Source organism: Vulpes vulpes, chromosome 3 (assembly GCF_048418805.1).
Source record: "Vulpes vulpes isolate BD-2025 chromosome 3, VulVul3, whole genome shotgun sequence".
Lineage (NCBI taxonomy): Eukaryota > Metazoa > Chordata > Mammalia > Carnivora > Canidae > Vulpes > Vulpes vulpes.
Window position 1 is genome coordinate 20924964 of NC_132782.1, and position 21333 is coordinate 20946296.

The following is a 21333-nucleotide window of genomic DNA, read 5'->3' on the forward strand; positions in this document are numbered from 1 at the left end:
TGAAAGTTTACAATAAAATATTATAAATATTGTTTCACTATTTTTTGATAGTGAATCGAATTCAATATCTTATTTTTTTTTTTTTTTAGGATTTATTTATTTAAGTAATCTCTGCACTAATGTGGGGCTTGAACTCATAACCCCAAGATCAAGAATTGCATGCTTTCCTGACTGGGCCAGACAGACATCCCCAAATTAGCATCTTTTAAGTAATATTTTGGAATGGCTATGTTTGGAGGCTAAAAGAATAGTAGCATATCATCTGTTTTAGTTATTAAATTTTCATTTTTGATTGGGCAAGATGTCTTCCACCTCTTCTCTGCTAAAACACCACCACAACTCCCCACCAAATAATAAACCAAACATGCATATATATATATATATGTATATATATATATATGTATGTATATTTTTAAAGATTTTATTTATTGGGACGCCTGGGTGGCTCAGCAGTTGAGCATCTGCCTGTGGCTCAGGACGTGATCCCAGGTCTGGGGATCGAGTCTCACATTGGGCTCCCTGCAGGGAACCTGCTTCTCCGTCTGCCTGTGTTGCTGCCTCACTCTCTGTGTGTCTCTCATGAATAAATAAATAAAATCTTTTTAAAAAATTTATTCATGAGAGACACAGAGACATAGGCAGAGGGAGAAGCAGGCTCCCTTTGGGGTGCCTGACGTGGGACTCAATCCCAGGGTCCTGGGATCCCAACCTGAGCCAAAAGCAGGCTCAACTGCTGAGCTGCCCAGGTGACCCCCAAATGTGCATTTAAAAGAAATTATCTAACCTACTTATACAGGATACCATGCAACCTAAGGTGGTCTGGTTTGTTGCCATATTTAAGGTAACCTTGGCAATTGACCTTAATTAAATGCTCTAGGCAGATATTTGTGCTTATTAATTTGTTTGGTTATTGATACGTTTTTGCCCTATGTGCCTAATTGTCACTGCCTTGTCTCCACAGCTGCAGAACCTTGGCCTGAAAATGCTACCTTGTATCAACAACTGAAAGGTAGGTACTTGTTCACAATTAAAAATGGCTATGTATAAAAATATATCTAGGTTGCCTGGGTGGCTCAGTTGGTTAAGTGTCTGCCTTCCGCTCAGGTCATGGATCTCAGGGTCCTGGGATGGAGCCCCTCATTGGGCACCCTGCACAAAGGGAGTCTGCTTCTCCTTCTCCCTCTGCCCCTTCCTCCCCTGCTTGTATTCTCTTTGTCTTCAATAAATAAGTAAAATCTTAAAAACATATATACATATATATATATTTATAATCAAAAAAGAAAAACAACCCCTCAATAATATCACTTCTGAGAGAACATAAAGAAGGGTTCTCTTGTATAATTTGTTTAGGAGATTTTATCTAAGCTTGTATCTGCCAGTCTAAACCAACTATTCATGGCCTATAAGGTCCTTAGTTTATTATTGACTCATTATATTGGCTGCTGTAGGCAGTGTAAAATGATGTGGTTGCAGGAGCAGTTGGCAGATTTACTGCACCAATAGCTGACACAGCAGATTTTTGAAGTCCTGTGGTAAAGTGGGCTCTCAGTAAAAAGGAACTGTTAAAATGTATAGGCTAGGATGGTTCAGGCTCCCTTTAGCAGCTCTTCATATATCATCAGATCACATTATGGACCCCATTTGGGGCTCAGCAGCCTGCTGCAGTTGTCAGAAGACTGCAAAGTAATGAAGACTAATAGTGAGCAGCCCTAGTCTTCTAAGCATGGAATTTTTATTGCAGCAAACTTGTCATCTTTCTTTTGTGTGACAGACCTAGACACATTGTGCAATATTAACTGCAAGCTGGTTTTATATGATTTTAAATGCTTTTACTTTTAACTAAAGGGGTTTGAGCACGTACTATTTTACTTAATTTTAATGAAAAGAGGAATAATATTTCTTGAAAAGTTGAAAAATGAATTTGTTTTTGAATGATTTTAATTAAATATTGTTGATAAAATGCGATAAATGATCAATTAGTTTTAGAGGAAATAGTCTTGTTTTATCATTATGTACATATTGTGGTAATTTAATCAAAATTATGATTGGACAATAGCATTGATATAGAACTTAATAATTACTTTAGTGAAAGGCTATACCTTTTATTTTTAAAAATAGGAATAGTGTTTTGAAAGAAAAGTATTTATATTTTACTTGTTTAGCAGTCTCACTTTTGACTCAGACCTTTCATTGTATTTCCACAGGGGAGCAAATTTTGCTTTCTGACAATGCAGCTTCTCTTGCTGTGCAGGTAAATATGTAAATAATGTAATATTTTTCACTTGAGTTGCAACTATTTTTTCCTCTCCAGGCAGTCTGTGATGTATGTTTATAATTTTTCCGTGTGATGAGTTACCATTATCAATATAACATCTCTTCTGTGAAGTATAATTTTATTAAGTAATATTTTCAGTTAATTGTTGCTGGTATATAAAATAAACAAAAATCTTCATTCTTTTATAAAAATCACTTATGTGTTAGATGTATTCTCTTAGTAGTTTAGTTTTTGGCTAGATATGATGGTATTGATTTTTTGTGGTGATACGTTCACTTGTGGACAGTTATTTTCTAACTTATTTGTAAAGATTTATTTACCACATATTTTTAAACATCATTCTTTCACTGTGCTCATTCTAGCTTAATCCATTTGTTAATCTTGAAGCAGATATACTCTAGCTATTCCTTATGTATTTATTGATTATATTAGTGTCTATTATTCCCAAACCACTTATTGAATGCAATAGCTCTTCACATTGTATATCACAGTTGGGTAATCCAAAAAAGGTTAGTGGTCCTGTAAACTTTAAACTGCACCATAGGAGGATTAGGATCTTGGGGATTATTTGCTTTAAAAACAAGGTATACAGTGTTATACTATATATTAACTAACTGAAATTAAACAAACAAACCCTTACAGATATTGCTAAAGGGCCCTGTATAACCTTCACTGATTCTGTTTCCCTCTCCCTTCTCTTTCATTATCCTGAATTTGCTTATCATATGATTAGACTATAGATAACTATGCATACATAAAGAGGGAACAAAAATAACTAGTAATGTAGATTGCTTTTTATATTCATGTAAATTTAAGAAATTGTATATGTTTGTTTTCTTGGCACTTTGTTTTTTATATTTGTCCATTTTGATAGATGATGTATCTCTGATTTACTCATTTTTATTGATATATGTTATCCTGCTATATGAATATACTATAATTTACTTAAAAAAAAGAGAAATGTTTATGGAGATTATACAATTAAAGTTATTCAAATGTTTTACATATGTAGCTGTTATTTAATTAGCTTACATAGTTTGAATCACTATGTAAGCTAACTATGAATCCTAAAAGAGGATTTTATTGTGTAGCGCCTAAAAGATAACTTAAAAGATAAACCTAAGACGTGGCAGTTTTGGAGATAGGACTGTGAGCTTCTGGAGAACAGAAAGAAAGGGAAGAAAGGGCCCATGAGATTTTGCTATGTTGCAGGCATGATGGAAAGCACTTGGTCATCTCACATTTTTTTATTCAACTTGGTACTCTCTGTGTTTAGTTACTGTGTTTGATAGCATGTCATTTAGCACATTTTTGTTTTCATTAAGCAAGGAAAGAAGGAAAAGATGGAAAGAAATGTATTTGGATAATAATTCATATGAGTATCTATGAATATCTTTAAGTTTCCTTCAGATTTATTTAAAATCTTTTTACCAAAAATGTAAATTACATTTATTTATTTATCTTTATTTTATCTTTAGATGCTAGTATTATAACTAGTGTATTTTTTCTTATGTTAACCTTTAAGAAGCAGAAATTCTCAGTTGATTATATGCAATAAATATGGACTTTATACTGCTATAAATCTTTTTTTTTTTCTTGGTAAGGGTGAATTTAAATTTAGCTTTCAGATACTAATAACACTGTGTAGCATACCAGATGTAGTCAGTAAATGTTGAGTGAAAGGTTTATAAGTGTGGTAAAAGCAATTTCGCCTGATAACTGATAGCACAAGCAAATTATTTGCTCTGTGTAAAATAGTATTTTCACTGTTTATCTTGGAAAAAATAGCTTCATGACCCAGTGAATATTTTAGTTGAAGCACTAATTCTTAACCTCTTTTTAATTGCCATTAAATTGCCAGAGATAATTCTTTTTAGGACTTCATGAAAACTGTAAAACATTTCTCCAGAACACATTCCAGTGCACACACGCAAATAGAAATATACCTAAGCTATTCTGCATATGGTTTGATGGGATTTGCTGTAGCTGTTTGGGGGTGCCTTGTGAAAAGACCCTAAAATTGCTGAAGTAATTTTCACCAAGGAATAGAGCAGTGGTTCTTAACTGAAGGAGATTTCTACCCAACAGAAGACATTTGACAGTAGATATATCTGGTTGTCATAACTGTTGAAGTGTATGCTATTGGCATCTACTGGGTAAATGCCAGGGATACTGTTAAACATCTTATAATGCCCAAGACAGTCCCTCCACAACAAAGATTACCAGTCCCAAACGTAAATGGTTTTAATGTTGAGAAATTCTGGAATTAACTAGTTTTCAGTACAAACTGATGTATGTTACCATTAAAAAAAATAATAATGTTTTAAATAATCTGAAGAAGAAATTTTAGTGTATACTTTATTTAGCAACTCTATTTTTATGGTTCCTATTAATTTACTTTCTTACCATGGCTTCTCAAATCATAGTTCCAATTAAAACTAAAACCAGGGCAGCCTGGGTGGCTCAGCGGTTTAGTGCTGCCTTTGGCCCAGGGTATGATCCTGGAGATCTGGGATTCAGTCCCACGCCGGGCTCCCTGCGTGGAGCTTGCTTTTCCCTCTGCCTATGTCTCTGCCTCTCTCTCTCTCTCTCTCTCTCTGTCTCTCATGAATAAATAAATAAAATCTTAAAAACAAAACAAAACTAAAACCAGAAGAAAAGAACCTTTTAAAATGCAGAATTTGCTTAACCATTTCAATTTTTTTGTTATCCTACATATGTCACTTAGATGATAAATTAACCAGCATATATTAAAAATTCTTAGTTTTCTTCAATATTCTCTGACTTGACAGCTGATAGTAGCCATGACTATAAATGTGACTTTTCCAGATATCTGATGTAAACTTTATGGAGTAATTTTCTTCTATATAGTGGACCAGTATCCGTTTAGAAGAATCAGTTAAATGTGTAAATTGATCAAAACAATGTGACAGGTATCCATAAACTGGATATTTTCTGGAAGATACCAGATATCAAGCATCAGATATTTTAATAGTCTGCCAGTTAAGCCATCAGGAAATTTAAATTTTACTTACCACATAGACTTGGCATTTATTATATTCCTGGAACTAAGTGGTTAGATCTTTTTTGATTAAAGGAACCCTTATGATTTCAGTTTAAAAGAAAATAAATTTTTCCCTGGACTGTTATTTCCTCTTAGATTTACTTTTCCCCCCTCATCCACAAAGTCTAGTCATATACCAATCTTGTATGTTGGAAATAGTGAAGTATTAGTGTAGCATGTTCCTCTGTTCTCATGAGCAGAGTGTGTGTGTGTGCGTGCAGCAGTATGTATATACATATATAATCAATCTGTGTGTGTAATTGGGAAAAGAACTTTGATAACAATTCTCTGTTACTACTGTCTTACTTCCTAAGCCTGAACCACTGTCCAATAGATATATAATGTATATAATGTTGGCCACATATGTAGTTTAAAATTTGGTGGTAGTCTCATTAAAAAAATGTAAAAAACATGAAATTAATTTTAATCATGTTTTATTTAACCTTGTGTATCCAAATATTATAATTTTAATATATGATTAGTACAAAATTAATGGGATGTTTTACTTTTTTTATATTAAGTTCAGAATCTGAAGTGTATTTTTTACTTAACAGCACATCTCAGTTTGTGCTAGTCACATATCAGGTGCTCAATAGCCACATGTAGCTGATGGCTCTTGTTTTGAACCACACATGTCTAGAAATACACTATGGACTACACTATTCACATGTGAGTTCCCCTGCAAGATTTCTGCATAAAATGTATTATTTTCTTTTGAGAAGTTTATGACTTTACTGATTTGATAAATGCTGTCTTTTATAGCAGTTTCCCAAGTAAAATGGGCAGTTGACTTCTTCAGATACAGTATACCTTAAACATTTCTCTTTGTTTCAAGTTTCTTCATCTGTAAAATTGAGATATAATAGAAGCTATTTTATTGGATGTCATGAGGATTGACTGTGTTAATATATATAAAGTACTTAGAAAAATACGTGGCATAATGTAAATATGCAATGAATGTTGGTTATTATTTCTTTCTATTCATTGACAGAAGTGTATATAATCAATATCAGCAGGAGGAATGGAAGCTTGCAGGCCTTATAATGCCTTAACACACTGAAGTAATTAAAATAAATGTTAGGTTTAAGAATTTTTTGGAGGGGGGCAGCCCCGGTGGTACAGCGGTTTAGTGCCGCCTGCAGCCCAGGGCGTAATCTGGAGACCCTGGATCGAGTCCCATGTCAGGCTCTCTGCATGGAGCCTGCTTCTCCCTCTGCCTGTGTCTCTGCCTCTCTCTCTCTCTCTCTCTCTCTCTCTCTCCATCTCTATGAATAAATAAATAAAATCTTTAAAAAAAAAAAGAATTTTTTGGAGGGGTGCCTGGGTGGCTCAGTTGGTTTAGCGTCTGACAACCGATAGCACAAGCTATCAGTTATCAAGTTCTCAGTTATCTTAATTTCGGCTCAGGTCTTGATCTCAGGGTCCTGGGATGGAGCCTCACATTGGGCTCTGCTCTCTGTGTGGGAGTCTACTTGTCTCTCTCCTGCTCCCTCTTGTTCTCTGCTCCCCCGCCCCAGCTTGCGTGCCCTCTTTCTCAAATCAATAAATAAAATCTTTAAAAAATTTTTTTGAGGGGACATATTTGCATTTGTCTGAACATTATTTTTGTAATCATTCATACCATATCTAAAATGTTAATATTGAGTGCTTTAATTCAAAGTATTTTTTTAAAAAAATAATAAGATTTGTTTTAAAAGTGAGTTTTATTGAATACTTGTGTTGTCTAAGGTATTCTACTGAGAGCTTTTTTTTAAAAAAGAATTTTATTTATTTGAGAGAGAGATTGAGAGTGAGCATGAGCAGGGTGGGGAAGGGCAGAGGGAGAGGGAGAAGTAGACTCTCCACTGGGTAGGGAGTCTAATGTGAGGCTTGATCTCAGGATCCCAAGATCGGGACCTGAGCCAAAGGCAGATGTTCAACTGATTGAACCACCCAGGAGCCCCTCTACTGAGAGCTTTTATGTGAAGTATCTCATTCAGTCCTTACCATAACCTTGGTGTAAGGGACTATTATGACTTCATTTTAAAGATGTGGAAACTAAAACTAAGAGCTTTGCCCCACATCATAGAGCCCCCAGACTGTGGCAGTAAACAGACAGTAGCAGCATTGGTTGAGTACCTACCTAAATGCTCATTGCTATGCTGAGCACTTAATTCTTTTTTTTTTTTTTTTTAAAGATTTTAATTTATTTATTCATGAGAGAGACAGAGGCAGAGAAGCAGGCTCCCTGTGGGGAACCCAGTGCGGAACTCGATCCCAGGACCCCGGGACTCTCTAGGATCACACCCTGAGCTGAAGGCAGATGCTCAGTCACTGAGCCACCGGGGTGTCCCTGAGCACTTAATTCTTATTAACTCATTTAATCCTTAAAACAACTGAATGGGTAGGTGCCATTATAATCCGAATTTTGCAGGTAATGTTAGTAAGAACAGCAATAATAACGAAGCTAAAATGTATACAGCACTTACTCCATGTGCCAGGCCTTGTTAAATGTATCTTAGGTGTCATAGATGATTTTCCCACACAGCAACTCTAGGAGATGGGTAGTGGTATTATTCCCATTTTACAAATCAGGGAGTTAAAGTGGAGACATTAAGCAGATGGCTCAAACTTACATAGGTAGTACTTGGCAGAGCTGGAATGCAAACCAGGGGAGTCTAGAGTCGTAACATTTTGTTGCATAGCAGTTCAGTCCAGTGACACATATCTTTGAATTTTTATTAAAAAATAAGTAGGCATTTAATTCAAAAATCATTTCTGACATTTCCCATCAAGTTATATCTTACAACTTACAGATTACATTAAGATGGGAAAGATAAACATGTGTCTCAGCTTTTGGACCTCTGCAATGTGATAAAGGCAGTCTTTTTTTTTTTTTTAATTTTTATTTATTTATGATAGTCACAGAGAGAGAGAGAGAGAGGCAGAGACATAGGCAGGGAGAGGCAGGCTCCATGCACCAGGAGCCCGATGTGGGATTCGATCCCGGGTCTCCAGGATCACGCCCTGGGCCAAAGGCAGGCGCCAAACCGCTGCGCCACCCAGGGATCCCATGCGCCACCCAGGGATCCCGATAAAGGCAGTCTTACCTATGTTGTCAGTTATTGTGAAGTTCAAGTTAGATAATAAATGAGAAATTCTTTTGAAAAAAGTGAAAGCAATAGAAATAGCAGTAGAAATAACAAGATGTTGAATGCTGAATTAGTATCTTATACATATTTTATGAAGTATATAATAAAATGTTACTTTCTAGTAAGTTTTAGAAAGGATATTGTTTATTACATGAAGCTAATTTAAAAAGAAACTTGTTTTCCTTTTTTGTATGGCTTAATCTGTTGTATAAGTTTGGGCTTATTTTTAGAGAGTGTCTCAAACTGATGATCATTATTAGAATGCTACATAAAAGAAAATGTTCTTTTTATTTAGTTTTTATACTTGCTTCCTGTAAGAATAACATGTAGGCTCAGGTTAAGGGAAGGATCACTATTCTACTTACTAGTCTCATTATTCCCTATTTTTCGTGAATAAATACCCTATTCTAAAAATGAAAGGGCAGACAACAAAAAAACTTTTTTTTTTCTGTTGAATATGTTGTATCATTTAAAAAAAAGTCAGCATTTTTATAGGCCCTATTAATTCTGGGCCATGAATACTTACATGTCAGATCTGCTGATAAATTGTTAGCTGACCCTTGCTTTTTCCTTTTAGCAAATGATGCCTTTTAGGTAGACATATTAATTAGCAGTTAAATGATAATATCCTCATGTAGTGATTGGGAAGAGTAGGAGAGAGGAGTATCTCTGTCTCCTTTGGACTGTCAGTCCAAAAGTTCCACTGGAACTTGTCAGTTCCACTGGAACGAGTCAGTTGTTCCACTGGAGAAATAGCAGTAATTCTGAAAATACATCTACTATAAACATGTCATGTCATCCAGATGGTTGCAGTGGACAACTTGTAGAACTACAGAGGAAATGATTTTTGAATTTTCAGTTTGGTTGGATACATTTTTTCTTCAAACAAATTGTTTATGGTTGTGTGCAATTTTTTTAAGTGTATGTTCAAACCTGATAGAAGTAGGATGCCACCAGTGGATATATTTTAATAGAGAATTAAGAGAATACTGTTTTATGAAAGACATTTTTTAAATTGATGTAACTTAAAGTTTCATAGAGCATAAAAGTTTTTCGAGGTTTGTTCATCCCTCCACTTTGATCATCCTCTGCAAAATGAGGCTTTTGTATTTATCTTCAGGATTAGAAGAAGGAAAGGAAAGCTTAAAGGGAGAGAGAATTTAGGGAACATTTATTCCATAAGGGAACCTGTAAAATCCTTTTCAGTTATTTTAGTAAAATGAGAAAAATGGAGGCTGTAGGATGTTTCCTTGATATTATAGAATTTAAATTCTTCAGATTGAATGTCTTACGTTACCTCTTATATACCAGCAGTATTATTTTGGTGATTTATGCTTATAAAACTTGGAGGATTTAAATATATAAAGTATGGTCTTCAGAAAAGATAATTAAAATTGAACTTAAGTTGCAAACAGAATTTGGCAGATTAAAAACATTTTCAGTATTAATATTAATTCCTCAACATATAAATGGTACAGTATATACGAAACATTTAAATTAGTCTTACAGGATTTGTGAAAATGAAGATTGTCAAAATAGAATTAGGTGGCTATTAGAGTTGTTGTCATTTTTAGTAAATAATGAATGATTTTACAGAATAATAGTTTGTTGACATAAGTATCTATTTAACTTAGCAAAAATGGACTTTCCTGCAGTCAATGAGAGTTTGCAAGTTAGAATATCAACCATATACTTTTCTGTTTAAAAAGTAAAGAGCAAGCAGGATTTAAAAATTTGTTGCTGTTAAACAGAACAATGAAGACATAGCAGTAAGATGAAAAAATGACAGTCTATTTTTTTAACAGAAAAGGGCTAGAATTCTTCATTATTAGATATACAGTATCAGCATAATCGATCTAGCAGCATTATATTTGAGCTGAAAATACACTTAAATTTGAGGCCATACACTAGCCTGTGTGAATGAAACATCTTTCATATAGTTCTGAGATGAAATTACCCTTGAATGAATAGCATCTTCATTTATCTTCAAACCTCTTCTGTGCTCTTTAGTGTATCTACTCTTTCAACATTCCACAACAAGAATTACATTACACCATTATACCAGAGTACTTGTGCGGTGTGAAATAGATTGGTTTGGAAAATGAAGCTGGCTTTGCTATAAATTACATTCTCAGGTACAAAGGAATTTGTTATTTTGTTTAAAATAGTCACAAATATAATTAAAGTCTTAATTTATGTTAAACTACAAATATGGCTATTACTTTAACTGGATTAGGAACTTAATCTGTCACTTAAGGAATGATACCTAACACTTTTCATTTGTAACCTTAGATACATTATTTCAATTACAGGGTCTGCAGCTGTTTGATATAAAAATGAATTATTTCATAGGTAGATTTGTTCATGGTTTTTAATTTTAAAACATGCTTCTTCAGTAAGGTGGAAAATAATTCTTCAGTTGTCACAGATTTTCTTTTGTGTACTGGTAAAACAAGATATGGATTAAAATTCAAAACCATTTTCATTTTGTGCCCTGAAAATGGCATTGCATGCTTTAGAATAGTCCTTAGTGAATTCTTATGTGAAATATTTCAAATTTAATTATGAAATGAATAGAAGCTTTGTCCTAAAGAAGAAAAGCCAAGGTCTGCTGTCTAAGGATAGCTTTTACATGGTTAGACTGAAAATTGCTTGTTCCCTATCTAGAATTTGGATAACTTTGTTAAATGATCTAATTACATTTAGAAGCTACGTTTATAATCCCTTACTTTCCATGGTATTTATCGGCATAAGGTACTTAAATCTTTTAAACATTTAAGAACAATTCTTTCAAATTTTGTATTATTTTTATATTTTTAGCGGCAAGCAATGTTGATTTTACTGCTTAAATGCAGAGTGTTCTTAAGTATTTAACTTGTAAGACAAGTAAATGTTCATTTTGGTTTTGGAATAAAGAAGAGGAAAGAAGATGGTGCTGATTATTGGTAAATGATCCAATATTGGGTTACTATTAGTTTATCAAAATGAATACATTTTAGATCCTTGCCATCTACTATTTAGCGTATCCTAAGAATTTTAAATTTGTTGGAGTTTTTTGTTGTTATTTTTCTCAGTTGGGAATATTTATTTATAAATAATAAAACTTTTAAAAGGATTATAGGAACTAAAAAAAAAAGTTTCCTTTCTTTACTTCCAAAGTGTTCATTGAGTGCCAAAAATGTGACTGGTATTGCTTTAGATTCTTGAGTTATAGAAATTATTCTCTGTGCTTTTGTCTATTTTATAGCTCCTTATGCTTAATATTGGCCTTACAACTTAGTTTTATTTATATTTAATTCTAACAGGGAGAGTTTGTATCTTTTCCTATTCTGGTTATCTTTTTTGTTGCTTTCTTTCTGAACTTGATTTTATTTCTACAGCTGTCAGATGTTGATGTATCTAAAGTTGAGTCAAATATTCCAAAAGTAGTTCTTGGCATACTCTGATGTGATCTGTCTCATATGTGCTCTCAATAGCATTTCATGTTTTTGAGACCAGATTTTCTCTGTTTAAAGCTATTTATGCTCACTGAATTGTGGTTTCTGATAATTTTTAAGTGAAATTCCTATTACAATTTTTCTAAAATAATATCTGCTTATTGATGTAGTTGTCATGTTATTGATTTTTTATTTTTATTTTTAAAACTTTTTTTTTTAAGTTTTTATTCATTCATACATGAGAGACAGAGAGAGAGAGGCAGAGACACAGGCAGAGGGAGAAGCAGACTCCATGCAGGGAGCCCGATGTGGGACTCGATCCCGGGACTCCAGGATCACGCCCTGGGCCGAAGGCAGGTGCTAAACCACTCAGCCACCCAGGGATCCCCATGTTATTGATTTTTAAAAAATAACTGAATTTAACAGGAGTTACATCTAACTTTTTAATGCAGTGAGCTTTGGTTCCATAAAATAACAAAATACTAATCTTTGTTGTAACTCACTAGTTTTTCTACAAATTTAGGTATGTTTTCATTTATTATTGTGAAAATCTATGGCCTAGTCATTGAGCAAATGTTACATGAGAATGTATAGTATGCTGAGGATAAAGTAGTGAATGAAGTAGACATGGTCAGTGTGTGCTCACAGAGCTTACAGTTTGGAGGTCTTTTATCAATTCATTTATCAGTTTCATCAGTATGTACGACTTTGAAAAATTATTCATAAAAGTTTGTGTTAATATCAGGACATCTTTATACCCTTGTTTTTGCCTTGTTTAAAAGATTTGATAGAAGGTACATACTGCAAACATAGAAATCATATATTTACTCTTTACCTTATTATTCTTTAAACATACTTTTGGTTATGTTCCCTAATTTATCCTTTTAATATCTGTTTAGGGATTTTTATCTTATGTACAATTTTGCTGTTTTGATTATAAAGGAACAAATATAACTGAAGTACAGTGTATAATTATTTACTTTTTTCCTCTTAAGGAGGTGTTAAGGGGTAATAAGTGAAGTCAGCTTTCTTTTGAAATCACCAAGTCTTTTTTCCTTTGCAAATGAATAAATGAGTATTTATTGTTACTAATATTATTACTATTAATTTTAATAATACCTTATATTTATTGAACTATTGTGTGCCAGATGGTATATAAGATGCTTTACTTTAGTACCTCAGTTAATCAGTTTAATTAATTGTAGTCTTTTTAGAAATGAGAACGCTTATGAGTTAAAGGAACTTTCTCAAGCTAACAGTCACCAAGGTTCTACCCAGAGATGTCTCACTGTGAGACTTCTGCTCTGTTAAGTCTTACTGTTCTATACTGACTCTTTTTTTTTTTTTTTTTTTTAGATTTTATTTACTTGTTTATTCATGAGAGACAGAGAGAGGCAGAGACACAGGCAGAGGGAGAAGCAGGCTCCCTGTGGGGAGCCCGATGCGGAACTCCATCCCAGGACCCCGGGATCATATCCCTATACTGAGAATTGATACAGAGAATTTTCATTTTTCTTCTTCCTCTTCCTCCTCTTCTCCCTCCTCCCCTCGCACCTCTTCTTCCTCTTCCTCCTTCACCTCCTCCTCCATACCCATTGTGGAGCCCAACTCAAGGCTTAAACTCATGACCCTAAGATCAAGACCTGATTTGAAATCAAGGGTTGGATGCTTAGTTACCCAAGCACCCCAAGGATATACATTTTTCAGAAGATATGTTCGTGTTCCACTTAAACAGCGTGCTTCTTAAGTCTGTACTCTTTTAGGATGCATTAGGTTATGCTAGGCACTTAACCAGTGACAATTAAGGAGTAGGAATGTGCTGATGGTCACCCAGTCATAAGAGTGGTGTGGACAATAGAAAGTTGCCCTGCTCTAAATGATGGGAAGGAGAGTTGCCATGAGATTTGCAGCATTCTCCCTATGCAAATGTAGTAACCAGGGCAGGCCTGTGTTTGTTGGCTGGCTGTGTTTCTGTTCAACCAGGGTTTAGCCCTTCTCATCATTTTATGAACTAAATATTTTTATTTACCTTTTTTGGTTTTGGTTTTGGTTAACATAATGCAATTAAAAGAAGATATTTGATATTTCTTTTTTTTGATATTTGATATTTCATGTTATAAATCAAAAATCAAGATATTTGATTTTTACTGTTATAGATTCTATTTTCTTTCTCCTGTGAGGAAGCATAATATTCATTGTTTTCTGTAAAAGATATTGGTAATTTTTTGGCTTTATATTTAATTTCAATTAGGTTTGCTCCTCCAGATTCTTTCTGAAATATTTCTGGTATATTTCTTTGGGAACAAAGACTTAAACTAGATATGCACAATTTTTGAAGTGTTTTGTTTTACGGGATTTTCCTCATATTAATATTCTGTTTACCTTATGTTAATTGTAATTTATAAGAATTATAAGACCTGCATGTTTATTTTAAATCTCCTGAAGATTGGACCATAGTTGCTCAGATTTTTTTTTTTAAATTTTTTTAAAAAAATGTTTATTTCTTCATGAGAAACACAGAGAAAGGCAGAGACACAGGCAGAGGGAGAAGCAGGTTCCATTCAGGGAGCCTGATGTGGGACTTGATCCCAGGACTCCAGGATCATGCCCTGGGCCGAAGGCAGGCGCTCAACCACTAAGCCATCCAGGCATCCCAAGTTGCTCAGATTTTAAAGGACTAACTGACAGTGGCTTTCTGGTGAGCCCTTATCTGACCACTCTACATCTAATAGCAATACCTTCATACTGCTTTGTACTTCTAAGTAGCAGGAATCACCATATGTGTTTTCTAATTTCATCTGTCTCCATTGGAATGTAAACTCCATGAAGGCTGAGACTTTATGTTCGTTCACTTGTTCTATTCTCAGTGCCTACAATAGTGGTGATACATAATAGCTGCTTAGTAAGTCTGTATCAGGTATGTGGATGAATGCATAAATACTTGCCATTCATTCTTCTAGATAATCAGAATTGTGTCTTTCTATCAAGTTAGTTCACAGGAAGCTACGTATTGGATCAAATAAATTAGCCTTTTGTAGGCCTTATTGAATTGTGTTTTAATATTTTACTCCAGACCTTTAGAAGAAAAATAACATAAAAAGCAATTTTTCATTTGGCATTATGTTGTCTCCTGTCATTCAGTAACCCTTACAGAAGATTCCAGATGAGAAATGTCTTTTGGAGTTTAGTATGAGAAGTTCACTTGGGGAGTGACCCTATTCTCTTTTCTGAAGACTACAAATATTCCATTGATGGATTCACCACAGTTTACAGAATCAATCTCTTATTGATGGATATTAGGCTACTGTTATAAGTATAAATATTATAAGTATAGTATAAGTATACTGTAGGATTTCTAGCAGTACAGCTGTGGGGTCAAAGGTTATATATGTTTAAGTTATTTGTAATGTTGCCAAACTACCCTTATAAAAGATTCCATTGATTTATACTCCAGCCAGTGGTTGAGTATAAATTTTATGTTTTGAATATTGACTAAGCAGCCTCTTAAAAAATGTTTTTATTATTAGAAGTTTCTGTTGCTTCATTAAAAAAATTCACATAGGATTACAACCAGAAGATTTACTGGGTTTTAGACTTCTTTAGTCTTCATTTTGTGATTTGATGTATTGTTCAGATTTTCATGTTCATTTATCGAGCCAATAATCATTATCTGGCACATAACTGGGAATTACCATGGTAAATGCTAGTTTTAGAAGACAGAAGTATCTGAAATAAGTATCAAGAGGAATCAGAAGCTTAACTACCATGTTACTGAAAGATTGCTGTAATAGGGTCCTTGTCTGTATTTCTGATATTCTGTTATCTACAGCATTTGAAAGGGTTTTCTCAACATTTAAAGTGCTAGTTTTATAATCAAATCAAAGCAGTGGCATTGTTATTTATAATAACACTTTTGAATCTGGGATTTAAGGTTATTTGTAAGGGTTGAATTGACTGGTAGCAGATTGTTCTTGTTCTTTATACTTTTGGCTTTGCTTTCACTTAATGCAAATAAAATATATTTTAATTTTCAAAATCATTTTTTACAAAAAAATCTGAGCCATGATTCCCAGAAGATAGGATTCAGAAGCAATTACCGAAGAACTAGAACTTAGAATCTTCATGGATTATTGCAGGTGTCATCTTCTGGGACTATTTCTAGAATTTCTCTGACTTAAAAGTTCTCCATGTTCTTTCTAAAGAATTCAGAGTCAAGAAAAAAATATAATCCTTTTGTACTTACTTTTTTCCTTTCTCCTAACAATTGGTGACATTGGATATCCTTTTTAGCTTAGAATTAGGAATTTTAGAATCAAATTTGCTACTCTTATTAATAGACATTTGAGTCCCCAGTATTTGATTATTATGGATCAAGCTGCTGTGAGCATTCTAGTACATGTAGGTTAATGGGGGGAGAGGTATATTTCTGGGAATGGAATTATTGTCTGATACGGTAGGCATATGCTTAGTAGTAATTACCAGACAGTTTCAAGGTAGTTGGATTAATTTATACTCCCACCTGTAATGAGAGGCTTATCTTACACACACATACACACAAACATGCACACATGCAGTCTACTATCCCCCCCATATCCCATCCCCAAATCTGGATACCCAGAGGCTACCAGCTTTCAGTTCTTTCAGCTGTGTTATTTTTCCAGGTGTTTACCTCTGTATTTTTAAGATGCTTGTGTTATTAGTTCAATTAAAAATTTTAAAGGTATCTATTGAATTCCACTATGAAATTCCCCTCCTACAACTCCCTTCCTCTTCTTCCCCATCTTCCCAGTTATGTTCTCAGTTTTTTGGTTAAATTAGTATTCAGTGTTTACATTATAATTAGAATGTAAATATTGATCTCAGTTGAGTGGCTCAGTATGAACATATCCTTTTTTTTTTTTTTTTTAAGATTTTTATTTGAGAGAGAGCATGAATAGGACGAGGGGCAGAGGGAGAATTAGGAAGCCCCATTCAGAGCTCAATCTCAGGAGTCATGACCTAGCCAAAGGCAAATGCTTAACTGACTGAGTGACCCAGGTGCCCTGAACATATTCTTTCTGTATGACCCCTCCACCTCTCCACCCTGCCCCCACCCCCAGTTAATAATCGTTTTATTTAATTCATTTGGGTAGTTTTCTCTCCTAAACTCTGAACTGTAATATTCCCCCTCACAGTGGTCAAATACATCAGATTCTTTCTTTTCACTTCTCTCAGAAATACTACCCTTGAAACTCTTGTTCCTTCTACTCTAATTGGAACAGTTTTTTTTTCCCCCTCTGCTGGCTTCAGAGCTGTTTTCTTATGACTGCTATTCATCATCATCCATGGAATTCTTTTTGCTTTTCTTTTATGTTGGATTCCTTATTCTCTGGATCCTGTATTTTTTTTTCTTGGTTTATTATTTCTATTTTGTGCAGCACATTCTTCATTAGCTTCCTAGGGAAGGGTACACGGGAAATAAAAATTTAAAGACCTTGCTTATATGATACTACTTTTATTCTGTCTTCATACTTGATAAATACCTTGGCCACATGTAGAATTTTAGGTTGGCAAGATTTTTTCTGTAGTGTTTTTAGGGCCTTGTATTATCAACAGAATTGCTGTTGAGACATGAGTGTCATCTGTTTGCTCAGTCCTTTGTATGCTCCACTTTTCTTTTTTCCCCTTTTCTTTCCCTTCTTTGCTTTCTTACTTCCTGTATGCCATGATCACATCCCTTAAACTCTTTGTATGTTTGTGTGTTCCCATATTATAATAAGCATATTTGTTGTACTTACCTCTAGGCAAAGCTCTTATGCAAGTACCTAGCATATAGCAGTAAATGCTCAATGAATATTAACCATTATAATGTTTCTTTAAAGTTTTCTTTTTTCTGCAGTTTTTCTTCCCTGTCATTTCCTTTTTTGTGGCTTATTTTGGCTCTCTATTTTTATGTTCAAGGCTTTCCTTAAATACCTCTTGGCCCGTGCTAACAGCTTATATTTGAGAGTGAGGTACTAGAAAGCTGAGGGGGAGATGAGGGACTTTTTGACATGTAGGCTTTACAGTAGACTGCTTGCATAATGAGCTGCCTTTTTGTTGGGTGCTATCCCATCTTCTCCCGCCCCTCCTCAAACTGTCAGCATTTATAGGACTTTTCTACAGTTCTCTCTTATCTTGGAGGGACTTATTAATTTGGTTGCTAGTATATGGGAGCTGAAAGGGAGAGGGGTGCTTGGGTCTCTTCAGTCAGTGTGTGCATTCTCACTTAACTCTTACTCTTTTCAGGGTAGCACCCCCACCCCACCCACCCAGGGCTGTCCGCTGTTCTTGAGACTTGAGTCAGGAGTCTTGCTGGTTCAGTTTCTTCAGAAAATGAACCTCAGTTTCCTGCCAAGTTGGAGGCAGACTAGTTCTCTGATGCTTATACAGACTTTCAGCCACCCTTCTTATTTTTAGTCCTTAACCTCACCTCTGCCTTCTGTGGTAGTTGTTGCCTCCAGTTTTGGATGGAATCTTCCTAGTTTCTGTGAGGTGGATGCATTGATTTTTTTTTTCCCTTTGCATACTCTTAAGATTTTAGCTTCCTCTGCCCTGTTAAGTCTGCTCTCCCATCTGACAAATGGGCAGACATTTCTGGTCTGCTTCGGTCTCCTGTCCCCCTTCTTTGTGTAATCCTGGGTTTATCAGTTTTCTGTTTCTTCACTGTTATTTTAGAATTTTTTAAAAAAATTATTTATTTATTAGAGAGAGAGAGAGAGGGCACAAGCATGAGCAGTGGAGGGCAGAGGGAGAGGGAAGAGTAGACTCCTTGCTGAGCAGGGAGCCCAATATAGGGCTTGATCCTAGGACTCTGGGATCATGACCTGAGCAGAAGACAGAGAGTTAACCAACTGAGCCATCCAGGCACCCTAGAATTTTTTTTTTTTTAAGATTTGTTTATTTATTTGAGAGGGAAAGAAAACACGTGGGGAGAGAGGGGTAGAGAGAGAGGGAAGGAGAGAATCTCAAACAGATTCCCTGAGGAGTGCAGAGCCTGATATGTGGCTCCATCTCATGACCCCAAGACCATAATCTAGGCTGAAATCAAGAGTCCAACAGACAATCAGCTGAGCCACCCAAGCGCCCTTATTTTAATAGAATTTTTGAAAGATTCCAGAGATAAATGTGTAACTTCAGTTCTTCATGGTTATCCATGATCTGATATTACTATTTTTTTTTTTAGGAAATAAAAAATGTTAGATCGATGTTGTCTAAAAGAACTTCCAGTGACGATGTAAATGTTCAGTTATTTGTGCTGTCCAATAAATACAGTAGCCATTCACCACATGTAGCTGTAGAGCACATGAAATATGGCTAGTGTGACTGGGGAACTGAATTAAAAATTTTATTCAATTTTAATTCATTTAAATTTAAGTTAAATAGTCACAGGTGACTGGTGGCTACCGTATTAGCACAATTATACATTCTGATATTATGTGCTCAGTTTTTGATGCAAATTATTTTGTATTGTTAATCACTTGAATTGGTTTGGAATAAAGTATCCAGCTGAAGAATAGGAGTTAGCTGAGTTATCCTAAATTTCCTTATTTAATTAGAATTAATTTTTCTGTGGATTTACATAAGAATAAATATATGAAGACTGCAATTTCAGAATTGAAAATAAAATGTGTTTTAGGTTGGTGTATCATGCCAACCTAAATAGCTGGTGTATCAGCTATTTGGGAGCTGATAAGAGATGGAAAGTGAAAGTTTGGGAACCTCTCAGGAATCTTTTTTCCATCCTACAAAAGAAAGGGAAAATATTTGAATCAAAGCCTGGTTTAGATTTAAAGTTTTTATATTCTCAAAGACAGTCCTAGTAATGTTCTGTTATGCATTTTTAATGTTTGGATGAAAATATTGTGTTTATGACATCAGACTTCTTTGTGAACTGTAGGTTAATTTGTAAAATTTCTTTTGAATTGGGGTTGAAGAGTAATTGTAGTAAATGTAAAATTAATCTTTGACTAATTAGAATTATGCCATTAGTTGAGGTCTGTGGGGAGTTGAGTGTTACTAAATTGGTCAAAATGCAACCAGTTAGGGATGCCTGGGTGGCTCAGTGTTTGAATGTCTGCCTTCAGCTCAGGGCGAGATCCTGGGGTCCTGGGATGAGTCCCATATCAGGCTCCCCGCAGGGAACCTGCTTCTCCCTTTCCCTCTGTCTCTGTCTGTGTCTGTGCCTCTCTCTGTGTCTCTTGTGAATAAATAAATAAAATCTTAAAAATGCAACCAGTTATATTTTAGTAAAAAAGTAAGAAATTCACAGGACTGGAAACATGGCTTTGATTGCAGAATCTTACTATTTTGCTTAATCTTTTTTAGTGAAGTAATAGCTTTTTGGAATAGCAATTAGTACAGTTACCACTGTGTATTTTGTTCAGCAAAATATACAATATTTATTATTTTTATAGCAGTGTAATTGTTAACTAACAAGGGAATATTATTCAGACATTTGAGAAGATAATATTAAGTAGTTCTTTCAGATTCTTTTGTTCTTTCCTGTAGGCCTCAATCCCCTTTTATTCCTTCATTCTCAGCAGATGATTTCTTCTCCCATTTCATAGAATGTGAATGTTCTCTCATTTTCTTGTCCTTCTTGCTTATCAAGTTGTAATCACTGACTCTAACCACCCCTTGCATTAGAGTGGAAAAAGTGTCCTATTTTCTGACAAAAACCTGTGCTCTTACATCCCTTTTTACCTTCTCATGGATCTTGTATGCTTGTTATTCTACTTGTTTTTTTGTCAGTTCAGTGTGTTTCCGCTGCCTTTTTTTTTTTTTTTTAACTTTTCTGTTTATGTTTTAACAAACTCAGCCTTTCTTTCTCATCGGGTACAGATACATATGTAATAGAAGGAAGACCCTTCTAATCTCTTCTTAACCATTCTTCTTGAAAGAGCTACTGATATTTATTGTCTCTAATCTTTCCATTTCTAGCAATCTGTGTTTTAATTTTTTTTTTAATTTTTATTTATTTATGATAGTCACAGAGAGAGAGAGAGAGAGGCAGAGACATAGGCAGAGGGAGAAGCAGGCTCCATGCACCGGGAGCCTGATGTGGGATTCGATCCCGGGTCTCCAGGATCGCGCCCTGGGCCAAAGGCAAGCAAGCGCCAAACCACTGCGCCACCCAGGGATCCCGCAATCTGTGTTTTAATAAGCTTTCCATTTGATTTTGATACTAGTCTACGCTTGTGGGTCAGTCAAGTTGTTCACTGTCATTGTTATAATTTGAAAGCACAGGTTACAGTATTTAGAGGACATTGAACATTTACACAGACACAGAAGAATCAACTGTTGTTTGGTTGAGGTGATGTTTAAAGCTAGAAACAGTAATTGTTGGTGAATTAGAATTTGGTTTGGCTGTGAATTACAGAAAATCCAAAATAACTGACTTAAAAG

The 21333-nt window shown here is 34.8% G+C and overlaps 1 protein-coding gene across 7 annotated transcripts in view; it reads left to right on the forward strand.

The window, feature by feature from the left end:
- MTX2 (metaxin 2) overlaps positions 1 to 21333 on the forward strand; it is a 65526-nt gene that overhangs the window by 24434 nt on the left and 19759 nt on the right. For all 7 annotated transcript variants that reach the window (XM_072752016.1, XM_072752023.1, XM_072752018.1 and 4 more), the window contains 2 exons: positions 962 to 1009; positions 2205 to 2251. In XM_072752016.1, the coding sequence (XP_072608117.1) occupies positions 962 to 1009; positions 2205 to 2251 (95 nt within the window). The remainder of the gene's footprint in view (positions 1 to 961; positions 1010 to 2204; positions 2252 to 21333) is intronic.